The sequence below is a fragment of the Diabrotica virgifera genome, chromosome 8 (genome assembly GCF_917563875.1).
Source record: "Diabrotica virgifera virgifera chromosome 8, PGI_DIABVI_V3a".
NCBI lineage: Eukaryota > Metazoa > Arthropoda > Insecta > Coleoptera > Chrysomelidae > Diabrotica > Diabrotica virgifera.
This window is the reverse complement of record NC_065450.1, coordinates 144,879,190-144,895,275: the sequence shown is the minus strand read 5'-3', so window position 1 is coordinate 144,895,275 and position 16,086 is coordinate 144,879,190. Positions and strand designations below refer to the sequence as shown.

General features: G+C 34.4%; 1 protein-coding gene across 6 annotated transcripts in view; it reads right to left on the bottom strand.

Annotated features, from left to right (window-relative positions):
- Nucleotides 1-13,033: 13,033 nt before the first annotated feature.
- The window catches only part of LOC126889350 (lanC-like protein 3 homolog), a 228,725-nt gene continuing 225,672 nt past the window's right edge, over nucleotides 13,034-16,086 (bottom strand). For all 6 annotated transcript variants that reach the window (XM_050657590.1, XM_050657587.1, XM_050657589.1 and 3 more), the window contains exon 4: nucleotides 13,034-13,496. In XM_050657590.1, the coding sequence (XP_050513547.1) occupies nucleotides 13,048-13,496 (449 nt within the window). In that variant the 3' untranslated portion in view covers nucleotides 13,034-13,047. The remainder of the gene's footprint in view (nucleotides 13,497-16,086) is intronic.

Sequence of the window (16,086 nt, the reverse complement as noted above, 5' to 3'; positions counted from 1 at the left end):
CTACAAAGTAAGGCCATTTACATTGAAGCGAACATTCGCATTCGTTGATGATCCGGAGTGCATATTGCCCGCAGATGTTTTTAAGATGGGCCAGTGCCAGTCACACATTGTGAGAGAGACATACTTTATTGATACAATATAACAAAAGGCCATGGACCGAAGTCTCAGCCAAGTGTGTTTAAGTTTATTTTCGTGTTTCTTGCTGGGTAAATTTTAATACAATAATAGCTTACAAAAATAACAGGTAGCAGGTATTATACGCTGTTTGAGGAGCTTAGAAAATAACATATGTAATAAAGAACCAGCTTTCTTAAAATTCTTCCTCGAAAAAGTTACTTGCTCTTGATATTATGACTATATTATGTTCAAATAATAAATTGTAAAATTGGTGTATCAAAATAAATTTGCTTTTAATTAATTTTAGCAATTAATTTGATTTGGTTACCTCATTAGTGTTTCTGGGTTGAAATTTATCCAATAAAAACATTAGGCTTTTAAAAGCAAATTACTTCGAACCCTCTTTTTGTCTTTCTCGTCTAAATGATGCCAGAAGCTAATTCATTTTTTTAGTTCAGAGACATCACAACCCATTCCTATAGAAATGTTAAAACAAGCATCAGTTTTTCTGTTTATTATTTTATGTAGCTTCGATTTTGGGTTTCATAGGCATATTCCATATTGCAAAATTATGTTTTCATAACTACACAATAAACAACGCTCTCAAACTAATGTTTGTAAATAAATTAAATCAGTACTTCTAAACGAATTCGTTCGCTACCGTCTATCCACTGTCCACATTGAACAACGATTTCCTTTGATGATTCGCTCACTTACCGACATCGGTTGGAACATGTGCGAATGCGAACGAATTCGTTCGGTCGTGCTCGATTCGCTGTACAAATACAATAAAGTTAACGAACGAATTCGTTCGTTCGTTCGTGTTCGCTTTGATTTAAATGCGCCTTTAGAAAGGGCTTACTAGTTTATCCTGCAGTTTTTGCATTAATATCAGGATAAACCAGTTTGTCCTAGGCCAAACTAGTTAATCCTATCGCGTTTAGGACAAACTAGTTTATCCTAACGCATTCAGGACAAACTAGTTTGAGGCCAAACTAGTTTGTCCTGAAATCGGGTTTGGCCGGTAACACATACACTGATATAAGAGTTAGATTTGGCCACTTTCCTTTCAGTTTTAAAGAGCACATGCGTTTTTTATTGGCTTGAATTCTAGTATGGCTGATTTCAGTTTTCTATTTATTATGAAGCCACACCCATATGCATGTCTTTCTTCTACGACCAAAAAACCCTCTGGTTTTCTATCTACAGGCTGCTTGAGTCTGTCCACCTAATTTCGCGAATGTGTGTGTGTGTAATGTTTAATGATCAATAAATCTACCCTTAATGACACATTTTCAGTCTCTATGTGATGTTCTCGGTGTATACACGGGTGTTTATTTTATTGTATACTACCCTCGGAGATCGGTGGAAAAATTTACACCCGAAATAACAAAATTCAGTTTGGCAACACTGTGAATGTTGATGGTAACATATCCCTTTTAAGATAAACAGAACTGTAATTTAGTCCAGACAAATTAATATATTTTTTTGCCACCAAAAATGAGATTTTTCAACCAAATAACGTTTCAAATATGGTGTAAAATAATTTTGAATTGGGTTCTGCTAATAAGCTTGCTTTTTCTGTCATTAAAGTAGAAAAACTTTAAATTTATTCTTCATAATCATTATCGTCCAGTTCTCGTCTTATTATTTTCACTGTACTAATATCCGTCGACTAATTTACAATGATTAATGCAATGTTAAAACATCTAATCGTTAGCGGTTTCTGGAGTGTCTTAGACATATCTAATGTCATTGATAAAATGCGCAGTCCCACCGATTTCCACTTGCACCATACCTCTTTTATACCCGTCCCATATAGTAATGTAAGCATGACCGTTTTTGGATTTTTATTTGGTTGTTGGGAAGGACTTTGAGCCATCCATAAGTATATTTATTTAGTAGGTCTTCTTCTTCTTCCTCTTTATAAGCAATTCTGCTTGTTCATTGGCGGATTGATACCTCTATGGAAGGTTGTCACTCCATCATTTGCGCGGTCGGCCGATACTTCTACCGATTGATGATTTATCTCTTGCTATTTTGACCACACGTGTCCCCCCATTCTGGTTATGTGGTTGTTCCATTCCCTTTTTCTATTTAGTGTCCATTCGTTTATATACTGTACGTTACATTGCCTTCTGATATCTTCACCCCTCTTTCGATCTCTCAGTGTATTTCCTGTAATTCTTCTCAGTACTCTCATCTCCGCTGTTTCCAGTAGCCTTTGTGTTGTGGCTGTATCGGGTCTTGTTTCTGATGCATATGTCATTATTGGTCTTACACTTACATTTAGTAGGTCAGTGGTATGGTTCTTTTCATGAGCATTTTTCAGTGCGTCACAGTTTTTCGGTTTCTCTCTAACGCATTAAATTGTATATGACAGAAAAAAACGCACGTCGCTGATTACATTTCGTCGGTGACATTTATAACATTTAATCTAGTTGTCAATAGATGGCGCTAATAATATAATATTAAATAATATTATATTATTCTATATAAAAAAAATTAAATCTGTACAATTTATAAGACTATACAAATCAAAGAAAATACCATTTTATAAATGCAATAAACAAAATTGATTTGTTTTTATACCAAATTGCAAATAAAATGTGACAACTGTCAGATTTAACTAAAATGTCATGTTAGAATAAATGTCATAAATGTGTATTTATCACGGACTAACCTTTTTTTCTATCATTTGTGACGCACTGAAAAATGCTCATGAAAAGAACCATATCAAATAAAAAGTTTTAATGTTGTTATGTTGTTGTTAAATTTCAAAAGAAACTGCATAGTTCTCCCCCAATCAAAGTTAAAATAAAATGTAGTCCTCATAACATCCATATTAAATTTCCTTTTGCTACTTTTTCTAATCCGAACGTTGTCTGTTCCATAATAAATTAATTATAAATCAACATATTACTCGTAGTATATTATTCAACGAGCATTTAATAACAGTCATTATGGTGCGAGTATGACGGATACGATCACAAGCCGCGAAGCAGCGAGTGTCGTATGAAAGACGAGCATCATAATGACAATAATTAAACGCAAGTTGTATACAATTCTGCGTTTCAATTTTTCAACTATTTGTATTCCACAGTTAGTTATTCGTTAGTTCCCGTGTTATGATTTTTCAGTTTGTTGAAATATTCAATATTGTTTGTTTAAATTATAAACTGTCAAAATGAATGAATTTTACTTGGCATTGCGCATGTGCCATTTTCGAGTCTGACCGTCCTTTCGCGATCCTATTGGTTAAAAATCGGTATCGTAATGAAAATCTGTATTATAATGAAAGTCATTATGATACAGGTAGCGACATCATAATTGATATACAGAGTGGCCCAAAAGTCTGGAAACGGCCAATTATCTCGTAAATTGCTAGTCATAATTGTACAAAATTTGAGGTACACCTATTTTGGGATAAGGAGATTCCATATTTGATATTTGCAATGTTGCCAGATTTGCCGTTTCTCTTATATTATTAGTAACTTTGGTTTTTTAAATTCATCACCCTGTATATTCAGGCATTATTGGAATCTCCTATTCAATACGAGTTCAACCATATGTAACACTTATGATTTTATGTAGTCTGGAAGGTTTTAAATACATAAAAAAGAAGTCTGGCAACGCCTAATTGTCTCAATAAATTTTTAATACTAACTATTTTCAACTACATTAAAATGTAACAATTGATAGATTATAACATTTTTTAACATAATGGTTACTTCATCAAGTGTTCAAAATGTGCTCCATTTGTGAGTTGACAGTAACCTAATCGACGGGAGAATGCGTCTACCACATTTCTCCATGATTGTATAGAAACTATTCGAGATTCATCGATAATTCGTTGCCTTAGCTCTGTAAAACTTGCTGGTTTAGTTTTGCAAACTGAATTTTTCAAGTATCCCCAATAAAAATATTCTTTAGGATTGAAATCAGGTGAACGTGGAGGCCATTCAATTCTACCTCGTCTACCAATCCATCGTCCGGGAAATATCTTATCTAAATAACGCCGAACATTTACACCAAAATGAGCTGGAGCTCCATCATCTTGCTGAAACCATATCTGATTAAAATTGGCCCCAAACGAGTTTCTCAATGTAGGTACAATTTCATTTCTAAGTAACATTTCGTAACTATCTGATGTTAAATTTTCTTCGACAAAAAATGGTCCAATCTTAGTACCTACTATACCTGACTATACATTTAATTTGTGTGGTCTTTGAGTATGGTTTTCACGCATCCAGTGTGGATTTACGTCACTCCAGCACATTAAATTATGTCGATTTCATCGGAAAAACATATTCTGCTAACGAAATTTTCATAATTTTCAATTTTATTCATTATTTACCTCAGTAAACTGTAATCTACGATCGAAGTCATCTTCACTTAATTCTTGCAATAAGTTAATTTTGTATGGTTTAAATTTATTCTTACGTAATACACGTAAGACCGAAGAACGACCTACATCATGTAATTGTGCAACCCTGCGTGAGAATGTATGTGGATCTTCAACAATACTTTGCATTATATTTAAAGTTTTGTTGTCATTCATAACTCTTTTCGGTCTGACTGATCGTTATCTATCTTTTACTTCTCCAGATTCCTCAAATCGCTTTACAGTTTTTTGTACCGTCGCCTTATGAATAAAATAACAGTTTTGGAAAATATCATTGAACAAGTTGGCTACTTCACAATAAGATATTTTTCTGTCACCGTACCCTCTCATTATTAGAATAGTAATTCGTTCTTTTTCGTTAAGAGCCATTTTAGAGAAGCAATTTATCTTGCAGAACTTTTCAAAACACAACTACTGTCAGTATTAGTTGTTAACAATGTAAATGGTGAACAAATGTCAAAATCACAGCATTCTACATTTAAATATTTAAATTTATTAAAATCTACAGATTTTGCAATGTTTTATGTATTTAAGACCTTCCAGACTACATAAAAACATAAGTGTTACATATGGTTGAACTCGTATTGAATAGGAGATTCCAATAATGACTGAATATACAGGGCGATGAATTTGAAAAACCAAAGTTACTAATAATATAAGAGAAACGGCAAATCTGGCAACATTGCAAATATTAAATATGGAATCTCCGTATCCCAAAATAGGTGTACCTCAAATTTTGTACAATTATGACTAGCAATTTACGAGATAATTGGCCGTTTCCAGACTTTTGGGCCACTCTGTATAATAAGTATAAGAGTAGAAAAAATAATAAATAGGATTACAGTAAAACCTCCGTTAACCGAAACAATTGGGGGAAGGCCGTTTCGGATAACAAGAATTTCGGTTAAAAATAATATTGTTTTTTGTATTCTTCTTGTATCAAATTACATGGTATTGGAGAGATATAGCTACAAAACATCGTTGTCAAAGGAAAATACAAAAGAAAACAGAAGATTTCTTAAAAAAGTACTCTAAACATGTTCATTTTCCTTAATTTGTATTGCTTTTTTTTAATTCACTTTTTATTGACTAAATTATTGAAACTGTTAGCCATTTCGGTTAACGGAGGTTTTACTGTATTTAGTAAATATATAAATAAAACTTTGAATATATATAACATCACAATGGACCGTGATAGTTGTGACGTCAAATCAATGTTAGCTACTCTGAAATGGTTTCCAAACAAAGCAGAAATTCACACATGGTGTGTGTTTTGGTTTTTATAATTGGAATATATTGCTTGTAGGATGTTTAATTTTTACAAAATGGTAATGTATTGGGTACCCGTGATTGTAATCAATGCTCATAGTATATTTCCCACCACATTTCCAAATAGGACTGGTTAAAAACCTGAAGAAATACAGTAAATACTATGTAGTGTGTAAATCCTTGATTTTGTGTAAGGACATTTATAAAATTAAAAGCAATGTGATTGATATGACTAATAAAGATTGTGTCTTTAGAAAAAATATGCAGATGATTGTTAAAACAAAATAAAATTAAAAATGATTACACAAATCACGTGTATAATGAATTGACAGTTGCTTTGTTTGGTATTTTTATATCAATATTTGGAAACCTTTTTGACGTCACACTATCACGGTACATTATTCCATAAAACAAACAATCTATCAAACACGGAATTATTTGCTGTTACTCGCCACTTTTACGTTTACATTCAGTAAAGTTCATCCTTTCCATCAGTCCCTAATAGCCATAATTAATAATTCCATCAGTACCTAATAACAATAAGTACTTTAGAAATCATTCCTTGTATCGGTTTTGACTATTAGTTTACTGTTACCGAGACCTGACGCTGCTGTGCATATTGTAGGCAGCGAAGCCGGTCGTACGGAGTAAATAATAAATTGATTTTGAGTACGTCTCTTAATTTATTTCATTCTTTTCAAAAAATTTTAAATTTGGTTTTTTCTGAATTATTTCCTTGTGATTTAGTCAGTAATAAATTTAGTTAGTAATCGCCCATTTTAGTATGTTTTTAATTGTTTTTCCAGTTTTATTTCGGAATCGTTTCTTGCTTTGCAAAATTTTACAGGACCGTACACATCCCTATTGCATTATGCATACCTAGTTTCATTTTTGGAAATAAGTGTAATAATTTAATGAAAAAGATTTACCCCAAGAAAAAAAAACAATCCATATCATTTGTATTTGGATGTGGATTAGCTGGTTAGCAAAACTTTACGAAAACCTCAAAAAAATAAAGGAAGGATGACAATTTGGGAATAGGTAGTTGAAATTGTCTATTATTATATAAAAAAAAGTTTACAATTTTACTTCCCCTCCATTTTACAACAATGGAGGGGAGTACTCCCTTCTCGGGGGTGAAAAATATACATTCAAAATAAGGAATTTAATCAAATGACTAATTCTAAGCAACTTTTGTTCTATAGAGTTTTTTCACTAACTCAATACTTTTCGAGTTATTTGCGAGTGAATATGTTCATTTTTAACAAATAAAAAATTTAAGGCACTCGGGGGAGTGCCGACAGAAGTGAAAACTTCTGGTGAACCAAGCGCCTTCGGGTACGCACTCTATCCCTCCTCCAATCTTTATAACTTCAGTCGAATTTATACGCAATTCAACTTATATAAATTACAAATATCTCGCCGTAGTAATAATGGTCGCGAGTTCAATGCTTTTTCCCATCTAAAAAGAAGTGCTATAATATATTATGTACGCGTTGCGTATGTCCATGCTACTTATGTATACAGTGTGTCCAGAAACTCTACCGACAAACAAAGACAGGAGATTCCTCAGATAATTTTATAATAATTTAACCCAATTCACCTAGTCCGAAAATGCTTCCTAAGGCAGCTAGAGCTATTTGAAGATGGCGTCTGGTAATTAGTTTTTCTTAAATACCTCTGGAACGCTTCAATTTAGAAAAACAAAAAATGGTATACGTATTTATCTTCTAGAGATAAATCTACTCCATCCATTGCGAATTTCTACGGTCATAGGCGTCCGTTTTGGGTAGAGCAACGGTTACTTTATCGCATAACTTTTTTATCGTTAATTTTTAAGCATTTTTGACTCTGGATTATTAATTTGTGAGGTATTCTAATACTAAAAGGTACTCTTGCGTTAAGTCTAGACAAATCAATTTGAAAATTTTTCGTTTTTTTAATTAAAAAAAAAAATAAACAAAAACTATTTAGAAAAACGAAAACTTGTAGGTACGTTTAATTATATTCCAGAGACGAATCGATTGCGAATTTCCAGTACCGGTCATATGTGTCGGTTTTGGGTAGGTCAACCGGTATTTTATCGCATAACTTGTTTTTCTTTAATATTTAAGCATTTTTGACACTAGATTATTAAATTATGAGGTATTCTAGTACTCAAAGTTACTCTTGCTTTAAGTTGGTAAAATACACCGTTTTTTTAAATTTTTTTTTCAAGTTCAAGATACGAAAAGTTTTTAAATCGATTTTTCTAGAAAACGGTGTGTCCTACCGACTTAAATCAAGAGTACCTTTTAGTACTAGAATATCTCGCAATTTAATATTCCAGAGTAAAAAATGTTTACATTTTAAAGAAAAAAAGTTATGCGATAAAATAACCGTTGCCCTACCCAAAACGGACGCCCATGAGCGGAACTAGAAATTAGCAATGAATGGAATCGATTTATCTCTGGAAGATAAATACGCGTACCAATTTTCGTTTTTCTAACTAGAAGCGTTCTGGAGGTATTTAAGAAAAACTAATTACAAGACGCCATCTTCAAAGAGCTCTAGCTCCCTTAGGAAGCATTTTCGGACTAAGTGAATTTGGTTAAATTGTCTTAAAATTATCTGAGGAATCTCCTGTCTTCGTTTGTCGGTAGAGTTTCTGGACACCCTGTATACACGTACAGAATTTATTTCGGCGAAGCGATGACGGTCGCGAATTCAATACTTTTTCCCCATCCAAAAAGTGCACAACGTCCCTAAAGAAGTTTTCACTACAAAAATTTATTTCGCCGAAGCGATGATGGTCGCTAATTCAATACTTTTTCCTCATAAAAAAAGTACACAACGTCCCTAATGAAGATTTCACTTCAAAAATTTATTTCGCCGAAGCGATGATGGTCGCTAATTTAATACTTTTTCCCCATCCAAAAAGTGTACAACGTCACTAAAGAAGTTTTCACTTCAAAAAACATGTTTTGGGCGGTTTTTCGCCCATAACTCAAAAGTAAGTAATTTATCGAAAAAAATATTTTTATAATTATATATATTATATATAAATGTCTGTTGTCAATACATGAAGTCTGTTGACCCAGTAGAAGTAGAGTTGTAGCTGATCAGAAGTAGGTTCTTCGTCAAATTTCAAATCGAATATTTCAACGTGAAATAACAAAAAAACGGAGCACTTTTCGGGGAAAACTCATTACAAGTGTTTTAAAGTATTTAAAAAAGGTTTATTTTTGTTTTCAAAAAACTTCGATTATTAAAAGTAACTGAGTTACGCTCAAAATATTGTTGGTTCCTTGTATTTTTTGGTAAAAAGAATCGCGAAAATCACCCCCTAATTAGCATCCCAAATAAAATTAATCGTTACCTCCTCACACGATACTTTGCTTATGTATTCTTTAATATGATCTGTAAGTTTACCACTACCTCTATAGCCGGAAAGACCAAATGGGATAGAATAAGAAATGAGACAATAAGAGGGATAACTAAACAGGAACCAATAATGAATAAAATAATAAAGAGGCAATTAAACTGGTATGGACATCTGATGAGAATGAAACCTAGTAGACTAGCAAGGAAAATTCACGAAACAAGGAATATTACAAAAAAGAAAAAAGGCAGGCCGAAGAAAAAATGGATACAGCAAATAGTAGAAGCAGGAAAAATCAAACAGAAAACGCTAGAAGAAATGAAACTAATAGCACAGGACCGAAAAGAATGGAAGAGATGGGTGAATATGTAGCTAAATTAAACCCAAATCCGACACCTGAAAGGGTATAAGGAAGGGGAGAAAGAAAGAAAGTAAGTTTACCACGTATACCAGGAAAACAGTAAATCCAAAATATTCAGAAAAGCAAAACGTACTGCTAATAATTTGTGAGTTATTTTGAAAAAAAAATGGAATTTTTTAAAATTGGAAAAAAAGTTTTTTTAAAACCAATTTTTTTCAAAAATGAACACTTGAACCAATGAAACTTGTAGATCATATAAATAAAGAATACATAAGCAAAGTAACTTGTAAAGCGGTAACGATTAATTTTATTTGGGATGCTAATTAGGGGGTGATGTTCGGGATTCTTTTTACCAAAATATAAAAGGGACCAACAGTATTTTGAGCGTAATTCACTTACTTTTAATGTTTTTTTTTAAAAACAAAAATAAACCTCTTTTTAAACACTTTAAAACAGTTGAAATGAGTTTTCCCCGGATAGTGCTCCGTTATTTGGTTATTTCACGTTGAAATATTCGATTTGGAATTTGACGAGTAAGAACCTACATTTCATTGGCTACAACTCCGCTTCTACTGTGTATGCAGACTTTATGCATACACCATTGTTTTTACTTTTTATAAGCTGTATTTTTACTAAGAATATTTTTTTTCGATAAAATACTTACTTTTTGAGTTATTTGCGAAAAACCGTCTAACAACGTGGTTCTTTTGTTGAAAAATGAACATACTCACTGGCAAATAACCCGAAAAGTATTGACTTAGTGAAAAAACTCTATAGAACAAAAGTTGCTTAATCATTTTATCCAATTCCGGTCTTATTTTGAATGTATATTTTTCATCTCCGAGAAGGGGGTATTCCCCTGCATTTTGTATAATGGAGGGGATGTAGAATATGTAAACATTTTCTTATATAATAATAATATATATAATAATAATAGACAATTTCAACTACCCATTCCCAAATTTTCATCCTTCCTTTATTTTTTTGGGAGTCAGATTGTTTTTTGATCGGGATAGGAGGTATATTATCCTGACTGTAGATCATTCAAGAATCGAACCTTTGATTTTACTTGCTGTTTGATTCATTTAAAATCCACTTCAAAGCTTTTTATGTGTAAAATCTATTGATTCAATTTTTTTTCCCAGTTCAACGTGGGATCAACGTCTTTCTGTGGCGTCTATCTAAAGTTTTAAAAATTAAACAGTGCAGTCATTTTAAGAATGGAGACTTATTAAGAGGGTAGGTGCAAAATCTTGGTCAAATGCTAGTTAAATGCATTCATTTTTTTTCGAATCCTGAGAATACTAATAAATATTTTTGAAAAATTTAAACGCACAATGGAAGATTACATTATTACTGAGAGCCGAAAGTCCCATAGAATAAACAAAAAGTTTATTTTGATTGAAATATTTGGAATTAAAAATTACACTAAATTTTCTCTTTTTTTTCACCCCTGTAACTTGAAATAAACAATATAGAAGTTTTCAATGACTTTCGACCCTTGGTAATAATGTAATCTTTCATTCTGCGTTTAAATTTTTCAAAATACCTATTAGTTTTTCAGGATTCGAAAAAAATGAATGTATTTAAATAGCATTGGACCAAAATTTTGCGCCTTTTTTTTTGGAGGTCGTCTGACATAATATGTCTCCGATGGCACTGCAGCCTCATGGGCTTATTGTGCCAACCATCCTACCTTTTATGTCACCCAATCCACAAGCTTGGTTCCACGTACCAAATTGTACATCCCTAGCATGGGTTGGGTGGCATATTCTGCTGGACTTAATTTTGGTTGTCCATAAATAGCCTGCCTCTTGTGATCCAAAGCCTCACACTCGTACAGTACATGATATGCTGTTTCAGTTCCCCTATTGCACAGTCTGCAGTTAAGGTTCCCTTCGTACAGCCCAATTCTATTCAGGTGCCCTTTCAGGGCACAGTGACCCGTGAGAAGACCTGTAATTATGCGGAGCTGACTCCTATGTAATTTTATTAGTTCCTCAGCTCTCCGTTTTGAGGGTTCCCTTAAGGGCCTCCCGTGTCGCTGACCAGGTACGTTCCCCCAGTATTCTTTGTGTTTGTTTTTGACCCATTCCCTGACTTGTCCCCTAATTATTGTTTTAGGTACTCCTAGAGCAGGTTCTGGGCCCAAATATGAAGTTGATGAACCGTTCCTTGCCAGCTCATCTGCTTTCTCATTACCGTCTATCCCGGTGTGTCCTGGCACCCAGAATAGAGTTACACTATTTCTTTCGGCCAGTTCTTCCAGTTCTTGCCGGCATTCCCATACCAGCCTTGACGTCACTTTCGGGCTCATTAGTGCCTTCAGTGATGCTTGGCTGTCTGTGAGTATATTGATCCGTCTATTTTCATAGGCCCTCAAGTTGTTCATTGTGACACACTGCAGAATTGCGTACATTTCCGCTTGAAACACAGTTGTGTATGTTCCTAGTGAGAAACTGAGTCCTACATTCTCTGTTTCACTAAAAATACCGGCTCCAGTGCCTTCATCGGTTTTTGATCCGTCCGTATACCAGATCGTTCCCCTGATTTTGCTACTGATGCTGTTCCACTCCCTTCGGTCATTGATTTCTATTCCGAAGTTCCTATTAAATGTGTATTTTGGTACCATGTGGTCAGTGTATGTATCAGATATACTTACCCCACCTTGGTTCCAAATCTGATTATGCCCAAGGTTCTCGTATTTATCCCTTGGTTTTCCTTGCAGCCTGTATGCTCCCATCCTCGCTTCCCCTTTGATGAATATATCAAGAGGGGGTAGGTCTTAACAGGGTTTCCAGTGCCGCCGTCGGTGTTGTTTTTATTGCTCCCGTTATTCCCAAGCATGCAAGTCTTTGTATCCTGCTTATCTTGTTTATAGCGGTTCTTTGCTGCATCTTTGTCCACCATACCAAGGATGCATATGTTATCATGGGTCTCACTATCCTTGTATATGTCCAGTACGCCATCAGAGTCCCCATGTTTTTCCATGTGTGCGTCTGGTCAGCATTAATGTCGCCTCCGCTCTTTTAATTACTCTTTCAAGCTGTCGGTTCCAGGTAAGTTCTGGGTCCAGTATGACCCCTAGATACTTTACCTCTTTAGACAGCTTCAATTGTTCACCATTAAGGATCAGAGGCCTTAAGTCCTCCAGCTTCCTTCTTCTGGTGAACGCAATTGTGACTGGTTTGGAAGGACCGACTCTCAGCCCTTCTTCCTCAGTCCATTTGGTGACAATATTAAGGGCCTGCTGCATGCGTTCCCTTACTATGTTTTGGAATTTTCCCTGAAAAAGGACTACCAAGCCGTCTGCATAGCCCAGGGTTTCATGGCCGTTCAATTCCAGGGACTCGAGCAAATCGTCCATGACAAGGTTCCATATTAGCGGGGACAGAACACCTCCCTGCGGACACCCTCGTCGGACTTGGGCGATAATGATCTCCCCTAGAATGGACGTATATACGAGTCTCTGTTGTAGCATGTGGTCTGATACCCTTAATATGCATACAAAATATTCAAATACTGTAATAATATTTATTTATATACACAGAAAATATCATAAAAGGGGAATTTTGCTTCAGAAGGATGAGTTAAGTCCGCCAAAAAGCATGTAGTTCCAGCCAAACCTTCAAATAAACTATAAGGATAATCCGGTGTTCTGGACCCACTCTGGAATTCACTCGACAACATGAATTTATAAAACTCTATAGCTCTATGTAAGTATTTTTGTTCTTGCGTCAATCTGTATAGCAAAAGAAAAACATAGCCATTGCCAGCGATGCCATGACATATTCCTGGACCTTTTTTTAATAAACCTTTTGCCCATACTAGATTTCCCATAAGTATACAAGAATCTAAGTATTTCTGTTCTTTAAAAACAAGATATGCTTTTGCCATAAGGAAAATCATTCCACCCGCTCCATGGCACCAGTGAATAAGTTCCGAACGGTAGCCTATTTCATCAACTGCTGCTGGAAAATTACCTAAAAATAAGGTATTATTATATTGATTAGCATCTGGGAAAAAGATTAAGGGCAAGAAAATCGGAAATTATTCACTGTATTTTATTAAACTTTCAAAACATTATATAAACTTAAGATTCGCAAAAAACAACCTGGAAAAGTTACTGCTCAGCAGTGGCGGCTTGTGAGTTTTACAATAGGGGAGGCTCTGCTCTAACTATAAAAAATCTAGACAAATTTGCACTAGCAAAAAAATGCACAAAAATGTAATTTAAGGCTCCATTTGTTTTTGACCATTTTTATTTACATTTCACCTTACGGGGACCCTCCTTCTTACCGCATGCTTGCATTGATAACTGAGATGTAGAATAGCTTTTGTAATTAATAATAATAATATTATTAGAATTATTGATACTAAAAGAACTTTATAAAAACAGGATTAAATCCAAAATTAACGAAATTTTTCGAATTTTGAGTTATATTTACCCCACAACGATAGAAGTTCCTTGTAATTGCCGCGATTAATGGAATCATCACTTTCATCGTGTCCGCGAAAAGCTAATTCTTGCGAAGCCCAATATATTGTTATATCGATAAGCCGTTTTAAATTCATCCTATTCTCCAAAACCTGATTATTGTAAGTAATTATGGCCTCTTTTTGAGCTGTATCTAAAGCAGTTACTATATTTTGTTTGGCAAAAAGTTTTAATTTACACGACGAAAATATGTGATCTTTAGATTTGGAATGTCTTTCAGTTGAACGAGGTAAATTTTTTAGATCTGAATATCCTATTTTAGACCACGTTGTATGTTCGGTTTGTGTTGAAATTAAGATACAAGGATAGCAAAAAACTTTTTCCCTCTCAATATACTCGGTTAACCAGTCCCATTTATTATACCAATTAATATTAAATGCACGATTTTGACGATTACCTGAGGATTTAATAACAGTTAAATTTGGCTGTGGTCTTCCTAAGGTTTTAATAATATAAGCTTTATTAATATGTATATACTTAAAAGTATTAAAATTATTCCTGAGCAACCAGTCAATTATATCTTCAGATATTTTGATTTCGTTTAACTTATCCATTTTATATAATCAAACAACGGTACACAAATTGTAAAAATACCCTTACCAAGCCAATAACAATACAAATAAAAATATATGAATTACAAAAATTCACCAAACACTAATAAAAAAAAAAAAAAAATAAAATGCTAAAATCACACCAAGAAATACCCCGACTATTAACTTCCTTATAGAATACAGTTAAACCCGCTTATTAGAATACCGGTTATAGGAATATCCCGGTTTAAGGAATAGACATTTGAGGTCCCGAAACGGTTTTACTAGCCACTAATGATCGGTTATTAGAATATCCCGGTTATAGGAATACTTTGGCTTAACACGAAGGCTATTCTAAGCGGGTTCGACTGTATAAGTAAAAACACAAGTGAGCCTAATTCTGGTTTAGCCTCCCTTGCCTTATATTTCTGGGTAGTATGATGTGAAGCGATATAATATTACGTTTCTCTATCGATTATTATTGTACGCATAGGAAACTATATTGCTGGTTTCGAGAAGTTTGTCGTAACTTATAACACAACGGAGTCGAGTCTGGTTTCTGCCTCCCTTGGTAGGGATATGAGGAGCTGCTCACAGCATATAGGTGGGTATATAGATGCGTTCCAGATGCGTTAGTTACAAGTGTGCAATAATTTACACTTTTTATTAGTACGAGCGCTTGTTGTTTCCCGTGATTCAAAATAAACAAAACAGACATTTCATCAATAATTATAGAAATATTATGTCCCAGCGATGACATAAAATGTGTAAAAAATTTATGGGGAGGCTAAGCCTCCGTTGCCTCCTCTGACGAGCCGCCACTGCTGCTCAGAAGAAAAGATGCATCAGTCTCAGAACCAATCATTTTATCAGCAGAAGTAGATGAGGCTCTCAAGTAACTAAGGAAAAAAAAAACTCGGGGATAGATTGCGATCGGCATAGATGTAATACTGGATATGTGTAACATGATATGGACCAGGATCACAGATAAATGGTGCGAATCTACAATTATCCCTATCCCTAAAAAAGGATCCCTAATCGTATGCAGCAATTACAGAACCATTGCCCCTATTCCTTATGCAGCAATATCCTGCCACCAATGAACGGCTAAAGAACTTTCGAGACCAACTGATTAATCGATTTCGGCCAAAACGAAGCCCAAGGTTTCGCCGATGGTGGAATGATGATATAATGGTAGGGGAGCCCAAGTGGGAATTTTTGCAGTTACTCGAGCGCGTCAGATTATCACATGGGGAGAAATCTTGTACTCTGTAAATGTACCTCTACCATATATTGGCTCTTAATACAGGGGAGTTCGTTAAGGGGGGGGGCGAAAAAAAACTGTCCTTAGATAAGGTAACAGATTAAGATAAAGTAATTTAAGTACATGCAAAACAGTGTATATTTCAAATATCTGACGATTTGAGCGGGGCGTAAGGAAATGAGTCACAAAGTTTCACAAGAAAAAAGCGAATACTTCGCGAAATGAAAGACAGATCGAAAAACCAAAAAATAAGTGTTCAATATTTTTCAAAAATCTATCGA